Source organism: Physella acuta, unplaced genomic scaffold (genome assembly GCF_028476545.2).
Source record: "Physella acuta isolate Inbredline_101_S28 unplaced genomic scaffold, ASM2847654v3 ptg000990l, whole genome shotgun sequence".
NCBI classification, from domain to species: domain Eukaryota; kingdom Metazoa; phylum Mollusca; class Gastropoda; family Physidae; genus Physella; species Physella acuta.
Genome location: NW_026732507.1, coordinates 81874 through 99614, shown reverse-complemented (window position 1 = coordinate 99614; position 17741 = coordinate 81874). Strand labels below are relative to the sequence as shown.

The 17741-nt window shown below is 33.3% G+C and overlaps 1 protein-coding gene across 1 annotated transcript in view; it reads left to right on the top strand.

Annotated features, from left to right (window-relative positions):
* Positions 1 to 16909, top strand: part of LOC131954340 (laminin subunit beta-1-like) — a 28716-nt gene extending 11807 nt beyond the window's left edge. The window contains exons 12-34 of the mRNA XM_059317950.1: positions 62 to 204; positions 703 to 895; positions 1259 to 1511; positions 1959 to 2123; positions 2909 to 3028; positions 3568 to 3817; positions 4420 to 4598; positions 5118 to 5286; positions 5782 to 5975; positions 7019 to 7118; positions 7552 to 7695; positions 8467 to 8499; positions 8740 to 8862; positions 9077 to 9210; positions 9590 to 9760; positions 9883 to 10036; positions 10547 to 10773; positions 11058 to 11129; positions 11557 to 11837; positions 12365 to 12506; positions 14030 to 14206; positions 14675 to 14831; positions 15419 to 16909. Coding sequence (XP_059173933.1) covers positions 62 to 204; positions 703 to 895; positions 1259 to 1511; positions 1959 to 2123; positions 2909 to 3028; positions 3568 to 3817; positions 4420 to 4598; positions 5118 to 5286; positions 5782 to 5975; positions 7019 to 7118; positions 7552 to 7695; positions 8467 to 8499; positions 8740 to 8862; positions 9077 to 9210; positions 9590 to 9760; positions 9883 to 10036; positions 10547 to 10773; positions 11058 to 11129; positions 11557 to 11837; positions 12365 to 12506; positions 14030 to 14206; positions 14675 to 14831; positions 15419 to 15558 — 3721 coding nt within the window. The 3' untranslated portion in view covers positions 15559 to 16909. The remainder of the gene's footprint in view (positions 1 to 61; positions 205 to 702; positions 896 to 1258; positions 1512 to 1958; positions 2124 to 2908; positions 3029 to 3567; positions 3818 to 4419; positions 4599 to 5117; positions 5287 to 5781; positions 5976 to 7018; positions 7119 to 7551; positions 7696 to 8466; positions 8500 to 8739; positions 8863 to 9076; positions 9211 to 9589; positions 9761 to 9882; positions 10037 to 10546; positions 10774 to 11057; positions 11130 to 11556; positions 11838 to 12364; positions 12507 to 14029; positions 14207 to 14674; positions 14832 to 15418) is intronic.
* The last annotated feature ends 832 nt before the right edge of the window (positions 16910 to 17741 follow it).

Here is a 17741-nt window from a genome sequence, read left to right as displayed (position 1 = left end):
TTACACTCATATAGACATACCTCTGTAGCTAAGTGAATATCATTTCCTTTTGTCCAACCAGATACTACAACTTGACAACAGATGGCTGTACACAGTGTGCTTGTAACCCTAATGGTAGCATGGCCCAGTCTTGTAATGTCAACACAGGAAGTTGCCAGTGTCTCCCTAGTGTAGAGGGAGCTGCTTGTTCCCAGTGTAAAACAGGTACTCACTGACACATGAACACACAAATAGACACAATCGAACTCAAGAATAGACACACTTAAAGAAATGCTATGTGATTTTCAATTCAGTTAGCTCTTCAACCATAAACATCTAAATCTCTAAGTATTTCTTGCCTTTCTTCTATACTGTAAATTACTATGGAGACCACTAATATTTCCTAGGCTTAGTGATCATTTAAAAACTCAAAAGTAATGTGATAGGGTGGATATGTTGTTTTGGGATACATTCTTCAAAGAAAAGTAAAGCCAATGGTCGTCTAATACATTAGCAAAAGCATTTCTAGTTTTTTTTAAAAGGGTACAAGAAGTAGTGTTCATGTTCTTAAAATTTGTGGACCAGGATTTGTATGTACCGTAACTGATAGTGAAAATATTTGATTAATTAATTCAACATTCAGTGTAGATTTTAATGTTTACCTCCTGTATTGATAAGAAGTGTGTTTAAATAATAAAACAGCATGTTGAAATGTTACTGCAGGTTTTTATGGTCTTGGGAAGTGGAGCCCAAATGGTTGTTTCCCCTGTTTTTGCTGGGGTCATGGTCAGGCCTGCACATCAGCCAGTGGCTGGTACGACACACCTGTGTCCAGCACATGGGGGCCTTCATTAGGGACAGATGGGTGGACAGCAGAAAATTCTAGAAAAGTCAGCATTCAGCTACAAACAGACCAGTAAGTTATCTATAGGGCTTCTTTATCAAATAAGTCAAATTATGTGTGTGTGTGTATATATATATATATATATATATATATATATATATATATATATATATATATATATATATATATATATATATATATATATATATATATATATATATATATATGTATATATGTTACATTTTAGGTAAATGTGTCTGTTTTGTTTATTTTTAGATTTATTTGTTAGATTTACAATGCAAATTAATCAAGTATTGTTATGGTTTTCTTAATTGATAACTTATTATTTTATTTTATTGCATTTGCAATTAGAGTTATTACAGTATTATCCTAGTTTTCTGAATTGATAACTTAATGTTTTATTTTATCTTGTAGGTTTGCAATGAGAATTAACCAAACTTTGTTGTCCACTGAGGATGTGTATTATGTTGCCCCTATTAAGTTCCTTGGTGACAGAAAATCGTCTTATGGACGTTATCTAACTGTCACTGTTGCGCCGTCGAACCCAGTGCTAGTTCTAGATCCAGTCCAGTTGCAAGTTGAGCTTAAAGGAGCTTACATTAACAACACTTTGGTGTACACAGCTAATGTTTCCAGCACGTCTGCAACTTCACTTCTCACCTACAATGTCAGTAGCATCAAAATAAATTATTAATGCAATTTTTTAAAAATGTACCAATTTATTACCTGTGCTAATTTTGAACCTGATAAATCACAATCATTAAATTTATCGTTCGGTGACTTTGTATCTAATAAAGATTGTAATAAGGATATGATTAAAAACTTTCCCAGTTCAACAAATATTAATTATGTTTAATTTCTGTTATAATTAAACTGGTTAAATAAGGATTAATTGTAAACAGAGTAAAAAAATCGAGCATATTTTATAGTGTCATTTTGAGAGACAAGTTATAGAATGACTAAAAATATGAGTGATTAAAAATTGGTGGCTTTTGTAAAAATAATAATTTGACTACATCTTAAACAAAAATAATTTAAAATGTGTTTATATGCTGTATTATAAATCAATACTTTGAATACTTCATTTTTACAAAATGTATTAAATTTATTTCAGATTCCTTTAACTGAGCTTAATTGGCAAGTTGTAACAAAAGTTCTGACCACAGCTGACAATGTAACAGTTATCAATATCTCTTACCTGGGCAATGCAAGCTACTACCAGTTCCAGGGGACCTTGGCCAACTTGGCTGCTCTAAGCATCAGAGGCTATAAAGGAAATGTAAGTTGAGCTAAGCCCTACCACAATGTGTCATACCTTGTACTATAGAGGCTATAAAGGAAATGTAAGTTGAGCTATGCCCTAACACACTGTGTCTGTTGTGTCATACCTTGTACTATAGAGGCTATAAAGGAAGGAGATGTAAGTTGAGCTATGCCCTAACACACTGTGTCATACCTTGTACTATAGAAGCTTTAACTATAGTCCAGGGTCTCAGAAAACAGAGGTACTCTACTTTGTGGTCTGTCAGGAATGAAGGAATTTATTTTTACTTATTACTGTTATTTTTACTATCTGAACTATCCAGGTCACAAATTCATCTTTGGATCTGATTAGTATTGTCATGTCAGAAAGAATTTATTTTTACTAATTAATGTTATTTGTACTATCTGAACCATCCAGGTTACAAATTCATCTTTGGATTTGATTAGTGTTGTCATGTCAGAAAGAATTTATTTTTACTCATTAATGTTATTTATACTATCTGAACCATCCAGGTTACAAATTCATCTTTGGATTTGATTAGTGTTGTCATGTCAGAAAGAAATTTTTGTTACTAATTAATGTTAACTCTGCCTATCTGCACCATCCAGGTTACAAATTCATCTTTGGATATGATTAGTGTTGTCATGTCAGAAAGAAATTTTTGTTACTAATTAATGTTAACTCTGCCTATCTGCACCATCCAGGTTACAAATTCATCTTTGGATATGATTAGTGTTGTCATGTCAGAAAGAAATTTTTGTTACTAATTAATGTTAACTCTGCCTATCTGAACCATCCAGGTTACAAATTCATCTTTGGATATGATTAGTGTTGTGCTGGATGGCGCCACATTTACCAACATCCCTGGGAGTGGTTCTGTAAATAATGTGGAACTTTGCACCTGCCAGAAAGAATACACAGTCAGTATATAAGGCCTATATATTTGTATCTGCTGTGAGAGATGTGCTGTTGTCTGATAGTAAAAAGATTGTTGAGGGATTACTTGCACTGTATGTTGATTGTTCGGATTGGATGATGATCGTCTTAAAAATGTTTTTTTTTAACCTATAAGCTCAAGTAACTAACAAAATAATTTCAATAAATGTGATATACCAGCACTCTAAAACATAGGCAGCATCTATTACAATCTGTGTGTGTGTGTCCCCCATACATCCAAACAATAAACTTAACACCTCTTTCTTGATGTAGATGTCAGTAATGAATGGCCCCATAGATCTATAACCAGTGTGAATTTATAAACAGAAATACAATTCAAAATAGAATTAATTATTTTATGTGTTGTGTATGTATTTTTATTTTTAGAATATTACAAACATTTTAAAAATATATTGGCCTACTTCTTCTGGAGTGTGTTTTTTTTTAATTTCCATCTATTTTGCACTCTAAGTCTGTAATATATGCTGAGGTCTTAAATATTACTTGTCTAATTTGTTTTTAGGGAACTAATTGTCAGAAATGTGCTAATGGCTACACTAGGGTGTTCCCTAACTCAACTGACCCTAGTGGTCAGTGTGTTCCCTGTAACTGTAATGGGCATGGAGTGACATGCACTGGAGAAAACTGCTCCACAGTTGCAGCCCCTTGTGACCCTGACACTGGGGTGTGTACATGTCAACACAATACAAAGGGAGATCACTGTGAAGTATGCATGCAGGGGTATTATGGGAACCCACTCAGAGGAACACCAGGTATATTTTTGTGTAGTTATTCTGGTACTCAGGATTGAATATAAATTTGGTTGTCCTTATAGACATAAATTAATGTAGGGATGGACTTTATGACTTTAAAAAAACTTAGAGAAAAACTGCTTGAGAATGTCCCCTGACTGAAAGTTTAACTGGACTAGTTTATATTGTTAAATCACTGCATTATTTATATTTTATAATTAGATTTAAAAGCCCCACCCCCTAGAATAAGAATTAATGTCAACTGGTAAAATACTGGAGTTATCTCTCTTAAACTAATCAATCTGAAGTTATCCCCCTCCTCCTCCTCAAAACCAGAAAACTTAAAATTAAGATCAGACAACAATAGCCAGACTATGTTTATGGCCAGGTGCTGCCTCGTAATAATCTGATGACTCTTAATGTTCTGCAAGTTTCCATCTTTTGATCAGAAACTGTTCTAGCTATGCTAAGGGAACATGAGTAATAAAGATATAGGCCTATTAGTTAACCTCAGTTTAAATTATCAATGTCATAACAATTTAGTTTAAAAAAGTATTAAAAGTCCTGAAATGAAACATCCATATGTAATATTTTAGAATCCAATATTCATCTTTCTTCCACAGTGGATTGTGCCCCTTGTTCATGCCCAGGTGTCATAACTGCTAACGCAACAAATGCATTTGCAACCTCCTGCACACTGGTTGGCAACTCACCTGTGTGTCAAGACTGTAAAGAAGGACACACAGGCAATGCATGTCAAGTCTGTAAAGATGGCTACTTTGGTACTCCAGAGAATATTACTGTAAGTTCTGACATTGGTGATGTGAGATGTGTTGTACTGCTGTAGTAAATATTGCTGGGATGTCTAGATCTAAAAACTGATTTTTTTTTTATACCAAGTAAAGTCATAGGACAGTGTAATTGTACGCGGGGTATTCATAAGAATGAAACAACTTAGTAGAGCACCTTTTTCTTTAATTGAAAGTTTGCTGTGGTAGGATTTTAGTTGTGCTGAATCAATTGTTTTATTGTTTATTCCAAATTGTGTTTTTGAGAATTTAAGTTATTTTAATTTCATAAAAGTTCTGATGAATCATCCTTTAAAGACGGAACACTCCAAAGAGGGGAGGATGGGGGTTGAACTTTAGCATCTGTGTGTGATGAGTGGGAAGGAGCAGAGTTTCTACAGACATCTCTCCTGGGAGGGGGGGGTTAATGATCCACCAGGGATCTGATTATAGAAAAGGGAAGGAAAAAAATGAGTTATGTCTTCTCTGGACAACCCCTGACATGCTTTGCTTATATTGGTACAATGTTCCAGAACTTTGGTGGAGCGTGTAGGCAGTGTCAGTGTAATGGGCGGGCAAGCACTTGTGACACAAGAACAGGAAATTGTTCGGCATGTCAGAACAACACAGCTGGTCAAAACTGTGAACTCTGTGCATCTGGTTACTATGGTGACGGTGATCCCTTGACTCTTTCTTGCAAACGTAAGTGGCGTTTGGTATTTTTTAAAATTTTATTCAGGATCTTGCCATTACTGATTACATCAGCAACAAAACTGCCTTAGGCAAAAATGGTAGATCTACAGGCTAACTAGCTTAATTAACCTAGTCATCTTTTGTCAAAGGCTGTTTTTGATAGGGAACCTGTTACTACAAGCTCTGATAAATGTTAGTTATAATAAAACAAATAGGCATAAAATTGATTACAGCTTTAATTTTATTTTGAAGACATATTTTATTAATTAGAGAGAATTTTAAATAGTATAGATTTGAGATGAATGGAAATTATTGTAGATCATATATCAATTCCAATTTAAACAGTGAATGCACTGACAAAACTAGATAAAATAGGCAACAGGTGAGACTATAATTAAATAATTATTTAATTTTAAATTGTTATATCTCATCACTTGTGTTCTCATCTAGGAACTAGCATGCATGATTTCTATTTTTAACTTTACCCTGCTTCTTGTTTTACAGCCTGCACATGTCAAAATATGACTGGCAGTTCAGGGCTGTGTGATCACAAGACAGGTGTTTGCCAATGTTTACCAAATGTTTATGGTCCAGCTTGTGATGTGTGTGAGAATGAATCTTTTAACCTTACAGCAGGCAGAGGCTGTGAGCTTTGCAACTGCAACACAAATGGATCAACAAGTACAGTTTGTGACAAGGTTTGCCTAAACTAATGTGGTCCTGTACTGCAGTTTGAGTCACTTAGCACCTAAGTTTTTTATTTTAACATGATCCTTAAAGGCTTTTAATGCTAATTTCAATAGTGAATACTGTTAAAAAATCAGATCAATATTCCTTAAGTTATTATTATTATTCTGATAAATTTCAACTTTACTATCTGGCATCTTTATACCAAGTATTTTAGCTTGCAACTTTCAGAAGACAATTTTATTACTTTCACTTTTCTATGTTTTGAAACTTTTACCAGAAATATATGCGCATATGAAATAGCCTACATTTATAACTAAAATCCCAAAATGATATATACAAGACCCTCTTCTCATAATTTTAATTTTTGGCCCTTTATCAAAATAGCTCAATCTGAATAATGATTCAGTTTTTCAAAGAGAGTCGTACTAACTTAATTTAAAAATGGTTAGATATTTTACAAAAATGAAAGCTACTGTTCTAAAAATGCTTTAACACAAATGAGGCAGACAACTACAGTGTTCGCCAACTGTTAACATTTCAAACAAATAACCTTTATGAGTGAACAATTATGGTAGGTCTACTCTAGATTTTGTTACGTAGGTTGTAAGTTTATTACATAATTTGTATGTAGTATATGTTTTATAACAACCTTATAGCAATTTAAGTTTTGATTGTTACATTGTGAAGTTAATTTTATCCAATCTCTTTAGTATCACTTTTCCTATTCTATGGGAAAAAAGTTTTGCAAACTTTATTTATTTATTTTAATAAAATATTTTTACTTGCTTTTTCCCAGACTATTTTGTACTATGCCGAGAACATTAGAAATTAGTAAATGACATTTATTTTGTTAAACATATCTGCTATAATTACTCCCTTTTGCAATTTATTTTAAGCAATTTGCAGAGTAATATATAGAAATAATGAGATTTATGGTTAACTTCTTATTCATTCTAAATTGTATTTATGTTCTAGGATTTAAACAAGTCCAACTTTGTGAATGAACTGGAATGTGGTCTCCATGGTTAACAAAAAATAACTTTTTCTACAGATAACTGGCCAATGCCAATGTAGGGCTTTGGTCACTGGAAGACTGTGTGATCAGTGTCAGGCAACCTACTGGAATGTCAACCCTGTCACTGGATGTGATTGTAAGCTGTTTACATACATCTATTGACATGCTCTTTACAATCTCACAGACAAATCCCATTTTTAAAAGTTTTACAGAAAACTTGCTATAATTTTAAGTAAAAATTCAAGTAAAATTTAAAAAATGATGAGCCTAGTGTAGTAAATTAAAAACTTAGTATATTTTTTTGCTTAATCTTGTATTTACTTAACAGTATTATCTATCATTGGTTTCAAACATTGAAGTAATAAAAAATTGCTACTTTTTTAGTCATTAGTTTCAAACATTGAAGTAATAAAAAATTGTTTCTTTTTTGAGTCATTAGTTTCAAACATTGAAGTAATAGAAAATTGCTTTTTTTTTTAGTCATTGCAAAATTATAATTTTTTTGGGTAATTATTTTCTGAAAAAGTATTCCTCGTGATAAAATGGCAAATGTGTAAATTTCACTTCAGCGTGTCAGTGTAATGCTACTGGTACAGCTAAATTTGTGAACGGAACAGCTCAAGATTCATGTGATGTCAGGACAGGGCAGTGTGTCTGTGCTTCTGCAGGGATTGTTGGTAGAACTTGCAACGCCTGCTCTCCGGTATCAAAATGTAAATTTTTACAAGTTTTTTAAAATATATTAGAGTATTAGACTTTTATTTTTGTGAATATTTTTAAAAATTACTAAACTGTGCCTACATGATCAAGGGCTCCATAAGCATTATGACTCTGCTATCACGAAATAATAATGTGATTTCCATCGAGTAATGCTAGAAAACTTAGTTTTCAAATGATAGTCGTAGCTATTTAATACAGTTATTTAAAATGTGTGGCTGACTGTTATTGGAAAGTGGGTAGACCAAGAAATTCATTGATGAGGACTATAGAAACGGATGCAAAGACTGTGGGACTGACAAGGGCTTAACTGAAGGGATCTTACCAGAAAGGAGTATTATTGGGAAAAGTGTGGCTACAGCTCTTTGCTCCACAGGGAAAAGTGTGGTTACAGCTCCTTGCTCCACATGGAAAAGTGTGGTTGCAGCCCTTTTCTCCACAGGGAAAAGTGTGGTTGTCACCCTTTTCTCCACAGGGATAGTGTGGTTGCAGCCCTTTGGTCCAGGCGGGCCTAACAAAATTAACACTCCCTTAACTGGTTCAGAGTTCTTAAACTTCATGTATTGTTCAAATTGGTTTTTTTTTGTTATTGTTGTTGTTGCACAGCATGTTTTTCAAGTTGTAAAGTCCAGTAGAACTGATGCGCTTTTACTCCACTGTACATGTATCATAGATTCCCCATTACTGATTAATCCACAATTCTCATATTGGAGTTAAGAAAGAAATAAAAATTATTTTTTATACACACTTTTCTTTTTCTTTTCCAGATACATTTCAATATGTTCATTTGTTTAATCTGGGTAAGTTCTATTTAATTTTCTTTTGAGATGAGCTTTTAAGTTGACTTTTATGACTGACTGATGTAACAGGGAAACTCTACTTCCTTTGTCTTATAGACTGTCACCTCATTTGTCACTGATAGTGCACATATCATTGACAGAGACATATGTTTTCATTATAACATACTTAGCTTATGTATTTACTTGATAAAACTCCAACATAAAAGGATACTATACATGGTAAAATTGTTTGTTCCATAGGTGCCTACCCAGACTGTACCCTGTGTGGGGAGTGTTTTGACTCCTGGGGTCAGAGGATTGATGAACTAGGGAAAGGTTTGGATGAAATGGATGATAAAGTTGATGTTATATGGAGTCAGTACAGTAAGTTGAAGTTATGTTCTGTTAATTTAATTTCAGTTAAGTAATTATTATTATAATAAAGTAAGTATAGTCTTAGTACATGACATTTTCATCTACTATGAATAGTTTTTATATATTAAGTATTATCTAGTATTTTCCAGTGTGAATATATTTATCACAATACATGTGTCCTAACAATCTAAATCCTATTTTTATTCTTTTATTGTGTGTGCAGATAACCAATCCAGAGAAGAAGTCAAATCAGCCCTGGCCAGAATTGAGGAAAAAATAAACCAAACTGACATATTGGTGGCCAACTTTGAATCTATTTCTAAGCAGTTACAGAGGCTGCAAGTACAGTTTTCTGAGGTATCATTAAATTTTATTTTTCAAATTTAGTTTTTGAAAAAAATTAATTTAGTAACACCTTAAAACATAATTTTATCATTTTCAAACAGTGTTATTTTCATAAAAGTTAATGATTTAATCCCATTCACTTAACTGCATAATGTAATTAAATGTAATTAACTATATTGAATTTTAACATTGGCTAACCAATTAACATTTTGTCATGAGGTCATCTTCCTAGCAATTTTCCCAAAATTAAAAATTTCAAGTAAGCTTTATATTTTTAACATTCACTAGATTAATACAGTTATTGAACTTTAATTGTTTTTTGTTTGTTATTTTCTTTTTTTTTTTGCTTGTAAAAATTTTTTTTTTAATTTTGGATTTTTAAATTTTGTAGGCATTTTCAAGACTGACCAACATTTCCACTGAAATAGAAATTTTAACCCAGTCCGACCAACACCTGGCCACCACCCTGAACTCTCTTGTGTCTGATGTTGTGGGCAACAGCTCTACTACAACTTTATCCAGTGTTCGTACACAACTGGATAATCTTATCCTTGCTGCACAGGTGAAAAAAATAAGTTGACTCCACAGCCATACTTTGTGTCATTTTATTCATCACAGTCATTCGCTTCAAAGCCCTAAAATTGTGTGAGAAACATTTTACCAATCATTATTCATCTTACTTAGGCAACAATACTTCAAGGCAACAAATCATGGAGTGAAATTCAAGCATTGTCATTTGTGGTTGCTTCCCCTGAGGATAAGAAAAAGCAACTCCAGGATCAAGGCAAGAAGTTGATGGACTTGGCTAATCTAGTTAATGTGACATATATCAGTTTAAGTAAGTTCTTTACTCATCTGTCATTTTTCTCAATAATTGTTAATCAACTATTTTTTAACAGTGTCATGTGTTAATTTTAAGATTTCTTAATACAGTTTTAAAATGTAATTACTAGTAGATTAATTTTATCTATTGGATTATAATATCACAGCATGTTTTTTTTAAATTTAGGCTACACAATCCTTCTAACCTTCAGAATCACCTAAATGTTTAACATGACTAAGACTTCGTTTTGGCGCATATCATTAAAAATTTCCTTTTTTTTAAGACCTAATGATCTAGCTCATACTTTGTGAGCTATCCTATTGTAAATGTGTATCCAATTTGTTAATGTACATCACACAATTTATTTAAAATCATATGAAATATTAGTCCTCCAGTTAATTTATCATAGGTTATTTTATTGCCCACCATTGTTTTGTAAGTTAAAGTTAAATTTACTGGCTCCTGTAAAACTTTTATGTAATTACTTAGTCTATTATCATTATCTGATTTATTATTGTGTTTTAGAGTCCCTGTATGAGACATCGCTGATCTCTGGGGTTGATGACCGTGGTAAAAATATCAACACAACACTTGAAAAACTGGCTAATATCAGCAACTCTCTACAAGAAGTGGCGTCCACCATCACACAGATACAGCAGGATGCTGCTGCAGCAGACGTCTCCGTGAGATCTCTGATTGGTCAATCTACTAAAACACGGTCAGACATATTGGATGCTGTCATGCGCTTACAGGTAAGTTTAAATAAACATTAATATAGGATGGCTTGATTGGAGAGTGTTTGGCTGCTAGCCCAAAGGTCTGGAGTTCAGATCTTGGTATGGATCTGTGACAACAACACTGAGTCCACTCAGCTCTGATGGTACCTGACTTACGTTGGGGAAAGTAACAGCAGCTGAGATCAGCCTTGACCAAGTCTTTGTGCATTGGGCATGATAGTGATATTTAATATGTTCTGCCACTGAATTTTATTCTTTTTTGTCTAGGCCTGTATTATTTTTAGCCTATTTTGTTTTAGCAATATGTTGTTAATGCGACTGGAGCTCAAAATGCAGCAGACAAGGCACTTAAAGATGCTCTCAGTTTTAAGGTCAGTTGAGTTTTTGTTTCATGAATTATTGTGCGTTCTATTCTCATTTTAGAAAAAATTTTATTCATCTTATTTATAACAGTCTTTTTTTATATTGCTTTTTGGTTTTTGAACTGAATCACAACATGAAAATATTAAGAGCATTAGTGTGTTGTAGAATCTATTCATAGTAATAAAAAAAAAGTCTTGAAACTAAATTTTACAAAATCATTTATTTTATAAATCAATTTAGGCCTATATCTCTTATAAATGTTTTTTATAGCCCAACAGTAAGAAATAGAATACAACTTAAGTATTTAAGTAAAAGTGTTGAATGTGTTTTAAAAAAAAAAAAAATTTTCTATATAACTATCTATTTATCTATCCATCTATCAATATATTGGTAAGCCAGAAACATAGTTACTAACACTTTTCAATCAACCCCCAGACATTGGCAGTGAAAGCTGAAAACACAATGAAAGACTCCATGACCGCCATCTTGGAGAACATTGCCTCCATAACCCAAGCCCAGTCTGATCTGATAAATGCCCAGAGCCTGAGTCTGTCTGTGCAGCTCCTGCAGATGCCAGTTCTGGCAGACATGCAGGTGCTGGTCCAGCAGATCTCCACCTCAAATGTTTCTCAAGCTGCAGTCGACAGCTTGAATATTTTTGTTAAACAGGCCTTGTACAATGCTGGGGAGGCTGTTAATCAGGCCCAGAAAACATTGTAAGTATATCAGAATCATTGTTTTAATTAAATATTTGTCAACAAAAATCATAAAACAGGTGCTAAATTTTTTTTTTGTCAAATATTTTGAAAAAAAAACATAGACTACTAAAACTTATGTTAGGTCAGCAAAACTTATTTATTTTAGGATATCATTATAAGTAGTTATATTACTTTAATTCTTAATTTAAAAATAAAGTAGCTTTACAAATACAACTGCTATTTCTCATATTAACTTTCCAGGTTTAAGCACTTAAAATTCTAATTTTCGTAGGCGAGATAGCATTAGTTGTGTTAAATCTATTTAATACTGAGGTAAAATTATTAAGATTAGAACATGTGGTAAAACTTAGTAAAACTTACTGGGAGTTTTTGTTAGATTCATTCTATTAAAAGTATTGATATAAAAGGTAGTTAGATACTAACTGCCTTTGGCTGCTTTATTATTAATCTGTAAATAGGTATGAGAGCTGATACATGTATGTTCTACTAAATAGTGCATAATAATAGATTGATTGTATAAACAGGACTAAAAGTAGAGAACTGAACCAAGAAATCCAACAAATGAAAGCAGATGTGGCGACCTCTAGAGACCTGAGGAATCAAGTGGAGACAACTCTTATAGATGCTAATGCCCTCAACACCACAATCAACAATATACTACAGAATGTGAGTTCAAGCTTTCAACGTTTATTTTTGGCTTACATTTTTTTATTCTTATATGATAGTGGTATCTTAAAGTAGTCTTTACAGAAGTTAGTGGATGTGATTAAGAAATAAAATCAGAGCTGAATTTAAGATTTCACATCAGAAATTAATTTTTTTATTTCATTTTACTCTAAAAAATTTTATCACCCTCCATAAACATGCCTTAAAATATGTTTTGACTTAGGGCAATCACCTACTTAATTCTAGCACACTATAATTGACTGTGTTTCTTATGATTGGCTGACATATGCAATAAAAATAACTCATTCAAAAACTTCAAAACGTCTAGTCACTCAGTGTCTCACATGCATGTTTCCACCATCCATGTTTCCACCCATCCATGTTTCCACCCATCCATGTTTCCACCCATCCATGTTTCCACCATCCATGTTTCCACCCATCCATGTTTCCACCCAGGCAACAGATCACAGTTTTCAGGTGGATGCCAATGTTTCCACCATCCATGTTTCCACCCATCCATGTTTCCACCCATCAATGTTTCCACCATCCATGTTTCCACCCATCCATGTTTCCACCCATCCATGTTTCCACCCATCCATGTTTCCACCATCCATGTTTCCACCCATCCATGTTTCCACCCATCCATGTTTCCACCCATCCATGTTTCCACCCATCCATGTTTCCACCCATCCATGTTTCCACCCATCCATGATTCTAACCATCCATGTTTCTAACCATCCATGTTTCCACCATCCATGTTTCCACCCATCCATGTTTCCACCCATCCATGTTTCCACCCATCCATGTTTCCACCATCCATGTTTCCACCCATCCATGTTTCCACCCATCCATGTTTCCACCCATCCATGTTTCCACCCATCCATGTTTCCACCCATCCATGATTCTAACCATCCATGTTTCTAACCATCCATGTTTCCACCATCCATGTTTCCACCCATCCATGTTTCCACCCATCCATGTTTCCACCCATCCATGTTTCCACCAACCATGTTTCCACCCATCCATGTTTCCACCCATCCATGTTTCCACCCATCCATGTTTCCACCCATCCATGTTTCCACCCATCCATGTTTCCACCCATCCATGATTCTAACCATCCATGTTTCTAACCATCCATGTTTCCACCATCCATGTTTCCACCCATCCATGTTTCCACCCATCCATGTTTCCACCCATCCATGTTTCCACCATCCATGTTTCCACCCATCCATGTTTCCACCCATCCATGTTTCCACCCATCCATGTTTCCACCCATCCATGTTTCCACCATCCATGTTTCTAACCATCCATGTTTCCACCATCCATATTTCCACCCATCCATATTTCCACCCATCCATGTTTCCACCATCCATATTTCCACCCATCCATATTTCCACCCATCCATATCTCCACCCAGGCAACAGACCACAGTTTTCAGGTGGATGCCAATGTTTCCACCATCCATGTTTCCACCCATCCATGTTTCCACCATCCATGTTTCCACCCATCCATATCTCCACCAGGCAACAGACCACAGTTTTCAGGTGGATGCCAATGTTTCCACCATCACTCAGCTTGCCAAGGGTGTCCAGGCAGACATAAAAAACCTGTCCAGTTGCATCAACCAGCAAAATTTGGATGCCAATAATGCAGCAACTGCGGCCAATCAGGCACATGACAAAGCTGCAACTGTTAGCAATGTAAGGATATTTTTGTAAAAACATGGATTACTCTAGAGTTTGATTGTTTTTTATTACTATAAAAGTGAAAATAATATATTTTAACATTTTCAGAAGTAATTTTTTTTTCAGTATAATAAAATATTTAGACTTGATGGAAATTATTATTGAATAATGGTAAGCTGCTCTTGTGGAATGGTGTGGTCAGACAGTATAGCAAAATAGTATTAAGATCTGATCCCACTCTAGAGTCCATAGGACTTCACTGAGTCCACTCAGCTCTAAAGAGTACTTGAATAATGTTGGGGAAGAAAAGGTAGTGATGCATTCTCAAGAGGCTATATTTTCTAAGTTAAACTGTTCTGGACTTTGTTGAGCCATGCCAAAAAAAAATGTATATCAACTAGTGTTTTTATCCTTGTTGTTCTAGAATTTCAATATTTGTGAGTTCTTTATGCTCAGTAAGAAATAATTTTTCTGAATCCACAGGCCCAGATTAAACTGATTCAAGTTGTGTCAGGCATCAGCACACAGGAGAGTTCCTCAGACATCACCTTGGCCTTGACTAATCTAACACAGGCAGACGCAGTTATGAAAAAAGTTGAAGATGACTTTACTACGCTAAAAAATTTTGCAATATTGGAAAGTAAGTTTTTTTATTTTGTTGAATTTTTAAATTATTTTTTGATGTGTTAACAAGACATGGACATTTGTAGTAACAATTATTGTTTAATATAATTAACTAATCATTCTAATTAAGTCACAGATCGTTTAATGTTTTATTTGCGTATTTCCTACAGTTATAAAGAGGATAAAAACCTCTTTCTCACTAAATTATTTTACATAGCTCTGCCTCTCCACCTTCAACCCATTAAATATGTTCGATTATTTGCAACCTCCTCTATCCAGAAAGTCATGGAAATTAAAGGTTGCTTATTTTTAGAAATATAAATATTGCACAAAATCTAAGCCATCAATTTAAGCCATCAGAATTGAGTGTTGTCTTATGAGCTGAATTTTTACTGAACTAAAGACTTAGTGTTGATCAGTTAATAACTCTAACACTTGATTGTGCCTTCTGTTTTATTTTGTCAAAAATAACTTCAGCACTGAAGAGGTGGCATTGGCCGGAATGTTGTTGTTTTTTTTTAAGTTTGGAAATATAATAAAGTATAGAAAATCCTCATCAATCTTACTGGCGCATTTTAAAATGTTTACCATTTTGTGTCCTAGCTTTGGTACAAGCTTTAGTGAATCAAAGTATAGAAGCAACCAACTTAGACAAGGAGATAACTCAACTGACAGCTGAACTTGACATCATAATTATCTCCCTTGACAAATATGCCAGTGGAGCTGTATGCAACAATGTATAAACATTTTCAAAATTAAAGTTTTTATTCTATTATTTTACTTCACCGATCAAATTAGTTCAAAGTTAATGTCATTTTTCTTTTGGAGCACATTCAGTTTTTCTTTACAAAAGGTTTCAAACTAAAATAAAATACACATTTTTTAATGTATAAAACTGATTTAATTATAGTACTGTAATAAGCTTGAAAAGTCTATGTAATCATTCAAATTTTTTTAAAAAATCTTTTTAAACACATGGTAAGCAATAAAATTATAGTTACATTTAAAAAAATTAAAAGCTGTTTGGGAACCATTAATTACACTTATTTTCATATTTTTTTATCGGGGGTCATCCATAAATGATGGCATGCTTTTTTTGACGATTTTTACCTCCCCCCCTCCCCTCCGTCACACATCATCACAAAAAGCCAGACCCCCCCTAAAATGACGTCACACCTAAGCCTACAATCCCCCTCAAAATTGCAGTTGAATTTTTCTTAAAATCTTGTCTGAACTCTGTCAAAATAGAGTATTTTAACCAATTCCTATTGCAATTTATTAAAACAGTTTTCTAAAACGCGAAATAACGTCTAAAATTCATTTTCTAACATTGCTTTTTTATAATGAACCCCCCCCCTCCCCTCATCATACAGTCACAAAATTACGGACCTCTCTCCCCCCTGTGATTGTGACGTCATTTATGGACGACCCCTTGAATATAAGCCATTGAAAAGCTATGTTTTCAATTCTAATGTTTCTAAATACTGATCTCAACCTCTCCTTGAAGTCAACCGGAATGGCCAGGGAGAGTAAAACAGTAAAAGTCACATCAATTGTTTTTCATGATAAATACACAATAGTGCTCAATGGTGTATAATGTAGTATTGTATTTCTATTAAATAATATAACATCCCCTATCACTACAATACCCTGACTCTACTAATCCAAATTAAAAATAAAAGTGTTTGCTAAATTACTATTGCATTGCTAGTAATTATTTGTTTAACTATTTCTAGCCTTAATAAAACCAGAAGTCATTTTGTCGTTATTACACTAATGTTATAAAATATTAAATTTTGGTTGATAAATTTGCTATTCAAATTCTTTTTTTCCAAATATCTTTTAGTATGTTAGTATTGTTAGCTTGTTAGCCAATGATAAAAAAGACAATAGGCAACTGAAAATTCGACAACAGTTTTATTGCATGTTTTTTTACTTTTAAATTGTGTTTTGCTAATAATGAAAGTTAATGTCCCCGGTTTAATTAAAGATATCAAAGATTTCTTAAGATTGTATATACATATTTTTTTGTTACTGAAATTCTTTATACACCACAATACTTTTGTTGAAAATAAATGCATAATTTTTGTTTTATTTGTGTCTTGTCTTTATTTGCCTTTAATTTTAGAAAAAAAAAAGGAAACTAGACCATTACATCAATATCTTATATAGTAACTATTAATTAGAAAAGCTACACACTTATATATATATTTTTTTTTTTGTGTTACACCCACTACACTAATGTATGTGATGCTTTTAACAAGGACTCATATTAGGGTAATTAAAGATTTTTGGCACATTTGATTTTAATTGGGACTGGCTAGAGTTGGTACTTTGTGGTCAATGTTTATTTTTTTATTGTTCTTGATAATTAGTATACCCAACATCCTGCAAACATCCTGTATCACATACAATTATATAACAATAATTAAGTCAGTTTCTGATAAATGTATTGCTTTACAAAAGCATACAAATCAGCCTACAATGAAATCTTTTTATATTATTAGCTGCTGAAATTGTTAAAAAAGAAAAAAAAAATTTTTTTTAGTACAATAGTCGTCAGTACAATACTCATCACAACAATACACATTAAAGACCACAATACAGATAAAATGGCTGCCGGTCATAACCCCACTCCCGCAACATTTTATAAAATGATAAATTCAAATTTTCAATTCATAATAAAATGCTGATTTTACTCTTATGCTTGTTTTGATTCTAATTAGAATTTTTAGTTGTCATCATCATTTGTATTTATTTTTTTACATAAACATCAATCAGGGGCTATTGTCCAGGTTGGTGTCTTGGGGATTTATGACCGGCCACCAGATGAAAAAGAGTTCATAAGTTTTTAAACCATATACTTATCCAGAAACTAATACAATATAAGAAGTATTCTTACAAAGTTATGCCCCTTTCAGTCCTG